Below are 12,087 nucleotides of genomic sequence, written 5' to 3' on the forward strand. Positions count from 1 at the left end.
AATATAAAATGATTGACTGGGTAATAAAACATCTTTTCATTATTTCTTTCCCCTCTTCTTTCACTTCATTAGGAAGAGGTGACAGTTTTATGAGTCATGACACCCTTTCAGCACGTCACACGAGGTGACCATTTTTAATAGCCAAACATGGATAATACATATCACCATTTTTTTCCATCCACTGGGATTACATTACATCCACAGATCAATGTTCACTCATCAGGTGCAGGAACCTGAACTTTTTCCTCTTTTGTAAACGGATACTGAAACCAATCGTGTTAACCTCAGCAGAGGCCCAAGTGAAATGTGTTAATTCACTCATTACAGGCTTGAATGTGGGATTTCATACTCCATATCGATTCAAGATTGAACCTCATGCAGTATTTACCTATAATTGGCAGACAACCCATTTTCCTGTTTTAAGTTCTAAAAAAGTGTAAAGACCATATTGCAGAGTTACCTCAGGGCAGCCACACTTTAGATAAGAATTTGTGGTACAGCAGAAACATCCGAGGAAAGAAAACCCATAATAAAACCACGAACCAAATTTCCTCTGACCTTGCCGTTAGCTCGGTTAATTTTGTTTACAACATCCGCCAGCACAATCTTCTCTTCTACAGCACCATTCAGCTTCTGGTATTTAGGATTCTTACTGATTTCCAGATAATCACCTTGGAAAGGCTGCTGAACACTGGGGGGAAAATAAAATTACAGCACAGAAATTACAATAAATGACTCACTGTCATTTTATATATGGATCTCATCACATTGTTCCATTTACGAGAACTCCAAATACCTCATTAGCATTTCAAAGCCTGGTGACTGAATTCAACTACAGCTGGCATTGGTCACAATCAACTGTGAGAAAAATAGTGAATGGCAACAGTTTCACCTTTTAGAAGACAAATAATATCAAGGGAGTAGGTCAGATCATCCAATTCCACAATGAAGTGACAGGACTTGTATTCTTTTGCAATTGTCTTGTCTTCATTTAACAAAGGCTCCACTTTTTGACTTCCTGGTAGTTATGTTCCCCCTGCCAAATGGCTATTTATGATGTACGAGTAAAAGCAATGAGTGCAATTCTCCACTTAATCACCCATCTTGCCCTATAACAGCCTTTTCCGCAGCCACACTCATGCACTTTCAAATCAAGACCACTGATTCGAATCAGAGTCAGGATCTTTGGCCACCCTATCAAGGTCAGCCAACTCAGAACAGACAGAGTCGAACCTGGAATATCCCTGCTCAGACAGTGTGTCAATCACTACGACATTGTAGGGATTAGCAGCTACTCTGTCTGTGTCCAGATAAATCCACCTCTTGCAAAGTGAGTCCTGGTTGACTTACATATGGCATTTTCAAATAGAATTCTTGGTTTAGTCCATATCAGAATTGGTATAGAAGGAAGTGATGGGCAATAAATGCTGGTGCAGCCAGTGATGTCCATATTTGAATAAAATTTGGATTACTAATTAGGCCAAAGTTCAAATATTATAAGGAGGTGTGGGCACTCTTGTTATCAGGACAGATACAAGGGGTTAGGGCCTATAATTTTGTAGAAAGGATTTTAAAAAGCTTACTTTAAATTGCAACAGAGAGTAATGAATGGGGAGATGTAATAAAGGTTCCATTTTGACAGTAAGCAATATGAGTCTGTTTCAACGGTTTGTGAAGCACTAGCAAAGGGCTACAGAATCAAGGCCATCACTAAAGTAACAAAAAAGTTATTGTTTACATCAAGGGTTATTAGGTGAGGACCGGTCCGTCACTAACAGTCAATGGAGCATAAACTGGAACAGCATTGGAGACACATTTGGGTAAATATTTGCAAGGAAGAAATTTCAAAAGATAGGAGAAAAGAGCAGTGACATTGGATTTGAATAGTTAGCTCCCTTTGTAAATATAGCACCAGCTATAATTTCCAATATGGATTTCAAGGGGACAAGATAGGCCAGTGGAATTTAAGAAAAGGAAGTGTGCAATGATACACTTTGGTCTGAAGAACAAGGAGAAACAATATAAAATAAAGGATTAATTCTAAAGCAGATGCAGCAATAGAGTGACTTGGAATGCAAATGTAAAAAATTTAAAAGATGGCATGGCAAATTGTGGTAATAAAACTGGAGATATTGGGTTTTTATAAATGGAGGCATAGAGCACAAAATCAGGCAAGTTATGGTGAATCTTTCTAACTATAGTGTTCAGCTTCAACTGCAGCAATGTCCAATTTTCAGCACTACATTCTCCGAAGAGGTTGATGGGTTTAGAGAGATGTAAAGCTATCTGAGTGTGGTTCAGGGATGAGCATCTTAGTTAAGTGGATAGACCGTACAGGAGGCTAACCTCAGAGAGAGGAGATGATTTTGAACCTTTATCAAATCTCTTAATTATGAAGCAACTGGATAGAATAGATAGGCAGTAAATTTTCGCATTGATGGAAGGATCAAGGACCATGAAACACCAACATAAAGTGAACGGCAGAAGAAACAAAGTGAACATGAGGAAACATTGGGGCGGCACAGTGGCTCAGTGGTTAGCACTGCAGCCTCACAGCACCAGGGTCCCAGGTTCAATCCCAGCCTCGGCTGACTGTCTGTGTGGAGTTTGCACATTCTCGCTGTGTCTGTGTGGGTTTCCTCGGGGTGCTCCGGTTTCCTCCCACCGTCCAAAGATGTGCAGGTCAGGTGAATTGACCATGCTAAATTGCCCATAGTGTTAGGTGCATTAGTCAGAGGGAAATGGGTCTGGGTGGGTTACTCTTTGGAGGGTCGGTGTGGACTGGTTGGGCCGAAGGGCCTGTTTCCACACTGTAGGGAATCTAATCTAATCACAGAACACAGTTTGAATCTGAAATGCACTGACTGAACATTTGGTGGAGGTGGAACCAACTGTCTTCCAAAAGCAAATTGGAGTCTTATTTTAAGAGAAAACAGTTGCAGGCCTATAGGGAAAGGGCAGGGGAGTAGGACTGGTTAAATTACAGTGACATCAAGAGCTGAGTGGCCTCCTTTTTTGCTATGACCATTGTATGATTCTGTGTCATATCACAAATTACTCATATTTCCAAAATATTGTTTTTTTTTTAAAAAAGAACTTTATCCCATTTGGACTTGAATGAATTTATAGTATTTGCTTCCTACTTCTCCCTATGATGTCTTCATATTTACTTCTGGTTTTCAATCTGTAAAAGCAGGAAAAATCTTGCTTTTAATGACACTATTCCCTGACAATCCTAACATAAAGACTTAAACAAGTTCTTAAAGGAAATAGTAATTCTTCAGCCAAAACAGTCAAGCACTCCAATGAGGAGGAAGGTGCTACTCCAATATTCCTGGCTCCTGTAAACAGATGGCCAGGTAATGTTGTAAATAACCCCTACACGTATTTGGGATTAACACCAGGCTAGATGGGAGCTGGTCTCAAGAGAAATGTTACAGCCCAGGAGATCATTTTAACTCTGCAAAGTCCAAATAATTTGGAAATTGTCCCTATTGCTTTTTGTTGCGAATGTGATTGAATAATCATTTGCCAAATCATCAGACAAAGTGCCAAAGCGTATGCTCATATTAAAGGAAAATTCGTTATTTTGCATCTCATATATAGTTCCTACTTAGAGTCATAGAGATGTACAGCATGGAAACAGACCCTTCGGTCCAACCCGTCCATGCCGACCAGATATCCCAAACAATCTATTCCCACCTGCCAGCACCCGGCCCATATCCCTCCAAACCCTTCCTATTCATATACCCATCCAAATGCCTCTTACATGTTACAATTGTAACTCATTCTCAAATCAGTACAGAAGATATGCCTGAAAATAAAAGACTATAAAGTATATGCACTATCATTACATCAAGCTCATCATTACATTTTACAAGTGTATATATATTGGCAAAGGAGATTTAATGGATCAAGTTCGTTACACAACAGAAATAACAATTTCAGCAGCAATGTGGTGTTGAAATGTTTCACTTGACAGTTCACTGATGCCCTAAAAGAAATTTTTTATTTCAAATTTTAATGCACTGTTCTTATGAAGGACAACATATTTACCACTATGTCTGACATTGATAATTACCTGTTAGTATACAAAGCCTTTTTATCCTTGAACAGTTCACTTGCCTCGAGCTTCTCTTCAAAAATAGCTTTCTTCTGTTCTGTGAACTGATCCCTGTACTTCTTGCACTACAAGCACAGCATGACATTGTGTTATTTTTTAAAATCTCCTCTTTCTTTTCGCAACATTAAGCCAAGAGGAGGCATCACACTTCAGGGTTAGGCATAGACTGTCGAAATGTGAACGTGTGTTATTTCAACCTTGACTAATGGTTCTTTAACATTGAACAGTATTGTAACTTTGTTATAATAAACAAAAGTAATTTTCACAATCTTTAAAAAAAAACTTATCTTTCAATGTTCTTTCAACTACTCAAACGTGACCAAGTCAATGCTGTCTGTTTGAAATGCCTGACAGTTTTACCATTATTTCTGATGACTTTTTTGCAAAACCTCTTACACAAAAATCAATACTTGAAACTTTCTGGAGGGATAGGCAAAAGCATCCAGTGCCAGATCAAGGGAAAAGCAAAAGCACCCAGTGCCAGCTCGAGGGATATTGTTCAGATGATCATTCAAAACAAAGAGCTGAACCTGGACTTTGATCCTTTTCACATCATCTATGGATTCAAGTTCCAAACCCAGCAGCAGAAGGATTTCCTTTTCCAGCCATAACTGAGCTGGCCAATTAAGGACTTATTTTTGAGAACAGAGTAACAAACAGATACTGTAGATTGCAATGGTTTGCAGTAGTCAGAGTCAGGAGTGGGAACATTGCCCGTGTGGAAGCAGGAGTGTCAGCAACAATGTAGAGAGTCGTCATTATCAGCAGAGCAGCTGACTCTGTACCAGCCCCAGCACAAAGGAGACATCAGTCTCCAAGAGATTATCAAGCTATGGCAAGCCTTTGAGATGGGAATATTTCAACTTTGCCATTTTATGTGGCCAGCACTAAATATCATTGAAATCGTACATTGGTCTGACCAGCTGAGAGTTGTTGGGATGCAAGACACTGGGATCCTATATGCCACAGACAAAATTATCGGATGCTGGGGAAAGAAAGGATGAAAATTAACCCCTGGGCTACCCAAATTGGCTTCCTGCCAATGGATTGCCAACATTAGACCCATCCTGCCTTTGGGAAAGCAGTCTGGAGCAGGAGCTCATCAGTAAACTGGCCAGACAAGCTTCCATCGATTTTCTTCCTTTCACATCTCACCCTCTGAAAAACCTGTCTCCAAGGTTCTGGGAATAACTCTCCCAAAGAGTTTAAAAAAAAAAGAGCAATGGCAATGCTCAACCTGCTCTCAAACATCAACATGCACAAATTTACCAACAGAAGTCACAGACAAGCAATCAGGAGTCCAGAAAACTACTTTCCTAAGTTCTCCTGTTCCCTAATTAAGGGCTGTTCAAGGTTTATATGGTGTCTCATCTACCATCCCCTAGCTGATGAAGTGGGAGTTTGACCTACCACTTGAGAGAACTGTCTATTTTGAGAATTCATTTGAGAAAAACAGTTGAGATGAGGAATTCACCATATTGTAAGCTAGGAATAGCAATCAATGTGTGTGTGGAGAAAATGTTGAGCAATGAACATACATTTAGTTTTTGATATCTGACAAAATCTTTTGTATTTTACCCTCCACAGGTGGAAGATCCTCTTCAGCTCGGTGTGGGTATCATCCAAGAAGAAATATGGTCGTGGAGGCCAGGTCTTCTCTGTTGGGGACATTGATGGCAGCTTCTTCTTCATTTCTAAGAAATACTTTTGCATCTGAGTCAAAATAAAGCAGTGCATTACAAATCATGCTATGTCACAATGAGATGGTTGCGTTTTGGCTGACTGTCTTTAATTTAGGATAAGTTGGTAGAATGAAAGGAATTACATCTTTCACATTGTGCTGACAGAGTTGGCTGTGTGGTTTGGGTGTTGAAGGTTTAAAAAGTGGGGGCGAGGAGAAAAATGCTGTTTTATTGGGAAAAGTTGCAGGTTATCCATATTTAGGTGATATCTATCAAATATCGATGTAGTATATATCGAAGCAATACCCAGCATGAATGGTGGATATACTTCAAGTCCAGGGAGGAGTTAGAAACATCAGGTTTGTTACCAGTACCACAATGCTTTGCCCCACACAACAGCACTGGAATTAGAAATGGTAGATATATTTGATAGGCTGCAAAGGAAATATGCTTCAGTTTCATGACACAACACATTGCATTACACAAACATCCAGATGAAATCGGGTAACTCAATCTTCCACAACATTGTGATCTGAAGAGCAGTTAACATAGAAACATAGAAGTCGAGAGTGCGGTGCTGGAAAAGCACAGCAGGTCAGGCAGCATCTGAGGAGCAGAAGAATCGACGTGATAAAGGGCTTTTGCCCGAAATGCTGACTCTCCTGTTCCTCGGATACTGCCTGACCTGTTGCGCTTTTCCAGCACCACACTCTCGACTCTAATTTCCAACATCTGCAGTCCTCACTTTCTCATAGAAACACAGAGGACTGAGCAGTCCGTTTGACCCCACAGGTCTTCTGCACTTTTCAGTATGGTCATGGTTGATCATTGAGCTCAGTACCCTAATACTACCCACCCTCCCTCCCTCCACATCCCTTGATCCCTTTATCCGCAAGAGCTTTTGATTTTTATTTAAAGCTTATATCAACCACCTTCTTGAAAACACAATGTTTTGGCCCCAACTACTTCCTGTGGTGGCAAACTCCAGAGGTTCGGCACTTTCTGGGTGAAGAAATTTCGGTTATCTCCATCCCAAAATGTTTGCGCTTTATCCTTCAGCATTTCTGTTACTTTCCCCTTCGTCTCCTCTCATAGCACATCATCGTGTTCCCCGGCCAACATCCATCTTGGGCTTGATGTAGTGCTTCACCAAAACTCAGCCTAAGCTGGAGGAACAGAATCTCATTTTCTGCTTGAGGACCTCGCAGTCTTCACAACTTAATATTGAGTTCAATAATTTTAGGGTCTGTTCAGCTTCTTCCATGCTCAGAGTTTGTGATGAGATTTGTAGCTCGGGTGCTCGTTGTTGTGGTTCTGCTCGCTGAGCTGGGAATTTGTGTTGTAGACGTTTCGTCCCCTGTCTAGGTGATATCCTGAGTGCTTGGGAGCCTCCTGTGAAGCGCTTCTGTGATCTTTCCTCCGGCATTTGTAGTGGTTTGAATCTGTCGCTTCCGGTTGTCAGTTCCAGCTGTCCACTGCAGTGGCCGGTATATTGGGTCCAGGTGGATGTGTTTGTTGATAGAATCGGTGGATGAGTGTCATGCCTCTAGGAATTCCCTGGCTGTTCTCTGTTTGGCTTGTCCTATAATAGTAGTGTTCTTCCATACTCTTACCCCCCACATGCCAGGTCTTGTCATTACTTGGGCTGCTACCACGACTAACCCTTTGTCAGCTATTAATGGTCCCTATTAGCAGCTATTCATTCCCCCAGGCTGACCATTACTCGCTCCTTTCTCTGTGTAACTGCTATTCTGTCTCTCTAAGCTTCATTTCTACCTATCATTTACTCCTCACTCTTTCCCCTTCACCCCATCTTCTGCGTATACACAGCAACCTTTTCCTAGCTACACTCAGTAGTGAAGAATGCTCACTGGATCCAAAACATTAACTCTGCTTTCTCCCCAGAAGTGCTGCCAGACATGCTGAGTCTCTGCAGCATTGTGTGTCTGTTTGTCAGTGACAATATAGAAGTCTCAGTTTACATTTTAATCTGAGTAACTGCTTTGGAGTTCAATCATAGAACTCTCTCCTTGAGGTCAAGAGATCGCATCAACCAAGTCAGACAGGCATAAAAGGTATTCATTGATGACCAATACCGGTCTGGTTTCAAAAATAGTCATTTTCACACCTGGAATTGTGTTTTAAATACACCAAGAACAACTTGTTGTGGTACATTTGTGCCTGTAGGTATCCCTGAGCTAGTGTCTGATTATCTGTTAAGACTGTATTGTTAACATTGCTTAATCCAATAGTACCTTCTAATTTAATTGTTAAATTAGCTTTAGACTGTCTGTGTGGAGTTTGCACATTCTCCCAGTGTCTGCGTGGGTTTCCTCCGGGTGCTCCAGTTTCCTCCCACAGTCCAAAGATATGCAGGTCAGGTGAATTGACCATGCTAAATTGCCCATAGTGTTAGCTGAAGGGGGTAAATGTAGGGGAATGGGTCTGGGCGGGTTGCTCTTCGGAGGGTCAGTGTGGACTTGTTGGGCCGAATGGCCTGTTTCCACACTAAGTAATGTAAACATATGTAATGTAAAAAAGCATACAGAACATTTTGCTCCACTGTCGATACAAGGTATAGATTATTGCATGTGATGACATATTTATCACATACTGGAAGAAAGATTTAAAATTAATTCAAAAGTGCATAACTACTGGAGAAGTGAATTTCAATCAACTTACAATTCTTTGAATGGTAAATTCATAGATCTTCTTGCCTGCATTTGCACGGAAGAATTTTCTATATTCCCTGCGAACCTGAGGCAAAACAGCAAGAGCAGATAGGTGTTTAACACAGGATTCATCAAAAGCTTTGTTGATAATTGACGTCATAGTGCTGCTATAGAAAACAGTTTCTATATAGAATCTACAGTTGCCAGAAACAGTTAAGAATTGGCATTCCGATATCATAATATTTAAGAACCTCAACTTTAAATTGATTTAACACAGAATACAATGAAAACACAAAAAATGCAAATCAAATCAATAAAACCAGTAAACAAAACCTTTGATGAACAAAAGCATGCACAGAATCTGCGAATGGAAATGTTAGCAATGGATTACAAATCAACGGTAGGTTAGTGTTACTAGATATCAGAATCATTTCATAAATAATGAGTTCCCAATCAAACAGCTTTTCTCAAAGCTGTTGAAGGGATTGTTATTGTGTCCTTGGTGACATCAATTTAAGAGTTTTTATGCAACATCTTTTTTAAAATCAGAATCATTTGAGAATCATCCATAAAATCAGAGATAGAGATCATAGAAAGCATTAACTGTTTCTCTGTACAAACGCTGCACAACACGAGTTTGTTTTCCACAGCATTTGTTTTAAAATCAGATTTGTGTGTCTACAGTATTTTGCTTTTCCCACTGAAGTTCTTCAAACATAAGTGTCCCCTTAAAACGTGCACTAATAGCTTAGATACATTGGATGACAGGAAATCAGTCTCTCAATTGTTGAATTAGAAGTCAAAGAGATTACCTAGTGTGGCAGGGTCTTTCTCATGCTTTCTTATGAAAAGGGCCTCTGGGAAACTCATGTTAAATGGGAGGAAAGCCTAATAGGTTCCAAGGGATTTTCAGGAATATGCAGACATCTGTTCAGGTCTATTATTGGTTGGGGCCTGGTGGGGTTGACTACTCCTTCGCTATCAACTTTTTGAGGGCTGTGAAGGATAGACTCTGCTTAAGGTTAGCCAGGAAGCCTTCAACATCTGCCCAGCCATGCAAGCTTCAAACAAGACTTTGTGCAAGTAAATACAAATGTAAACCAAACCTTGTCCTGCTTGTTTCACAATTAAATGTTATAAGCCTATTAGTCCCTCAGCTTTATTCATATTTTTAAAATGATGTTATTTTTCAACAAGTTAATTCCTTTTTAGGAGCTTGTTCCTTTGTATTCCAGTGGATTGTGTGATTGCGAAACTTTATCAGTTCACTGTAAACAAGCAATTTATGATTTATCACCTGTTTTTATACACAACTGCATATATTGTAGATTGAGACTACATCCACAATACCCTCAACCATTACTTTTATGGATGTTTTTGATAAATGAAGCTCAAATTCTGGAGAGTTTAAAAAAAACATCAATACAATCAATCTGGTGTCCAACCTTCCTGTGAATTGTTCCTCTTCCCAATGATGGTTCTAAGTGCTCCCCACAATGCCCACCCAATGTCTCACTGAAGGATCACTCAACAATTCTTCAACACACTGAAAAACAAAGCAAAGTGACTTTGATCGGAGCTGTGACTCTCACACTCTGGTTTGATTGGTCACATAACCGGAACAGTGAGGACATAATCAAGTATGATTCCACTCATTGGATTTTAACGTTCTTGTTTGAGTGGCTCATGTTACTTCCAAATGCCCTGGCTTGCCCTTTGGTTTTACTGGATAGCAAGGAAACAAGGCGGCTCACACCAAATCAGCTTGGCCAGCATCTAAAGTCGTTTCTGGGTCATATTATGCACTAATTCAACTGATTTTAAAAATTAACCTTACAAGGAAAGCTTAAACACACACACACGTCACTTTAATTCTCATCCAATGTTTAAAAGCTTGCCACAGAGCCTTCCAAATCTAGCACAGGCAATTGTGTTGTACAAAGACTATTACTTCTAGTTCTAGTATTCCAAAAATCATCAAAAACAAAGTGGCAGCACTCTTTATTTTGAGCACAAAAACACCTTGAGCCAATATCATAACATATCTATCCACCAAATTCTCTCATGTTTCCTAGACAATAAGCACATGGAGGCTGTTTAGTTTTATTAATGATTGTTAAATTTCTGATCTCTATAAGCGACATGTATAAATCACTGGTGAACTCCTATTAAATGCAGCAAAAGTCTCCCAAATAAAACTTGTTTCAATTAAAAGTGCGGACAAAACAATGTCAATATTTTTATTTATTAATTTTTTTTGTTAATGGATATTCAGTGGAAGTGGTCTAAAGGTTAGTTTTGGAATGCAGCAGAGTTAGTAGTTAATGTAGTTTCCATTTGGGGGAATTGTAGAGGAAGGTGGAGCGGGAAAGTACCTTCAGTCCAAGCCAGTAAGCCCAAATGACAGCAACCGCATGTTTACGCCTGGCTTCTTCCTTCAGGCGTTTCAATTCTCTCCGCGCCTAAAAGGTCGCACATAATGAGTGAAGACACAGATCGGTAGACATGAGACAGAGACACAGGTAAACAGAGAAGCAAATTCCCCAAAGGCATTGAAAGAATGCGTATCAAAATTGGAAAGCAGTCCACACAATCAGATACGTTTTAAAATTATATCACATCTTTCTAAACAGCAAACAAACCATTAAGACATTTCAGGAAACCTACAGTATGCCACCTAAATTTTTAGTGTCTTGCTGTACAGTAATAACTGTTTTTTGGTTAGAAATAATTACGCTTTAGTCTCCAAATGCTGAAGTTTCATCAAGTGTACTTTATACAGTTCTCCATGTGGCTGGTGAACTAATACTTTACCTCGGATGAACATGACCATAACAACTAGTTCCTAGCAGTTTATACGTAACAAATTGACATCCTCTTTTCCTTAAAGGAAATGATCAATACAACTGTTCTAATCATCTAATTCTAATCATTCTAAACATATTTCTTTCTAGAATTTACTAACTAAAACTTTTATAAATAAACAGAACAATTTAAGCATTCTTTCGAGTTTGATTTATCTAAAAATATTATTCACAATATCGCAAAGGTAGTTGGCTGCTTGTAGATTTGATGTTCATTCCTCTTTGGGAGTTGACAAACTGCACAGGTGAGATTGTATGTTGCTCCAAATGTTGTGGGAGTCTTGTCTGGTGTTTAAATGCTGCGTCATTTGCTAGTAATGTTGTTGATGGTTCATTACTTGTTCATAATGTTGATGATGAGTCTTGAATTGGCACTTCTCATCTTTTTTGCTGTCCTAGCTCAGTTGGAGTTTGAATATGAACTCTGTACCTTCTCATTTACTCACTGACTTCAAATTCAATGATGAATGACCTTGGAGTCTCAGCTTCACCAACACACTTGCTGAATTCCAGGTCATTGTTAAATCCTGTACATGGGCAGTTTGACCTTTAGTTTAGGCTTGAATTTAGCATGCTTGAACTGTTGACCTACTTCTGTTTGCTCATTGGTGAGTTGTTGTCTTACTTCTCAGCCACTCAGAGACAGTATCATGTTTGGCAATATCGCAGTATACTTTCCATTATTTTAAAGCTCTGCAGTTGATTTCACGTTAGCTTCAAAAGTATGGTTCAATTTGAGCCAATAA

General features: G+C 39.5%; 1 protein-coding gene across 4 annotated transcripts in view; it reads right to left on the reverse strand.

The window, feature by feature from the left end:
* myo1b (myosin IB) overlaps positions 1-12,087 on the reverse strand; it is a 267,530-nt gene that overhangs the window by 17,335 nt on the left and 238,108 nt on the right. For 2 of the 4 annotated variants that reach the window (XM_072578970.1, XM_072578968.1), the window contains 5 exons: positions 10,853-10,939; positions 8,488-8,562; positions 5,702-5,836; positions 4,082-4,188; positions 559-691 (listed from right to left, as the gene is read on the reverse strand). In XM_072578970.1, the coding sequence (XP_072435071.1) occupies positions 559-691; positions 4,082-4,188; positions 5,702-5,836; positions 8,488-8,562; positions 10,853-10,939 (537 nt within the window). The remainder of the gene's footprint in view (positions 1-558; positions 692-4,081; positions 4,189-5,701; positions 5,837-8,487; positions 8,563-10,852; positions 10,940-12,087) is intronic. The other 2 variants (XM_072578972.1, XM_072578969.1) reach the window with 1 other exon arrangement.

Source organism: Chiloscyllium punctatum, chromosome 10 (genome assembly GCF_047496795.1).
Source record: "Chiloscyllium punctatum isolate Juve2018m chromosome 10, sChiPun1.3, whole genome shotgun sequence".
Classification (NCBI taxonomy): Eukaryota; Metazoa; Chordata; class Chondrichthyes; order Orectolobiformes; family Hemiscylliidae; genus Chiloscyllium; species Chiloscyllium punctatum.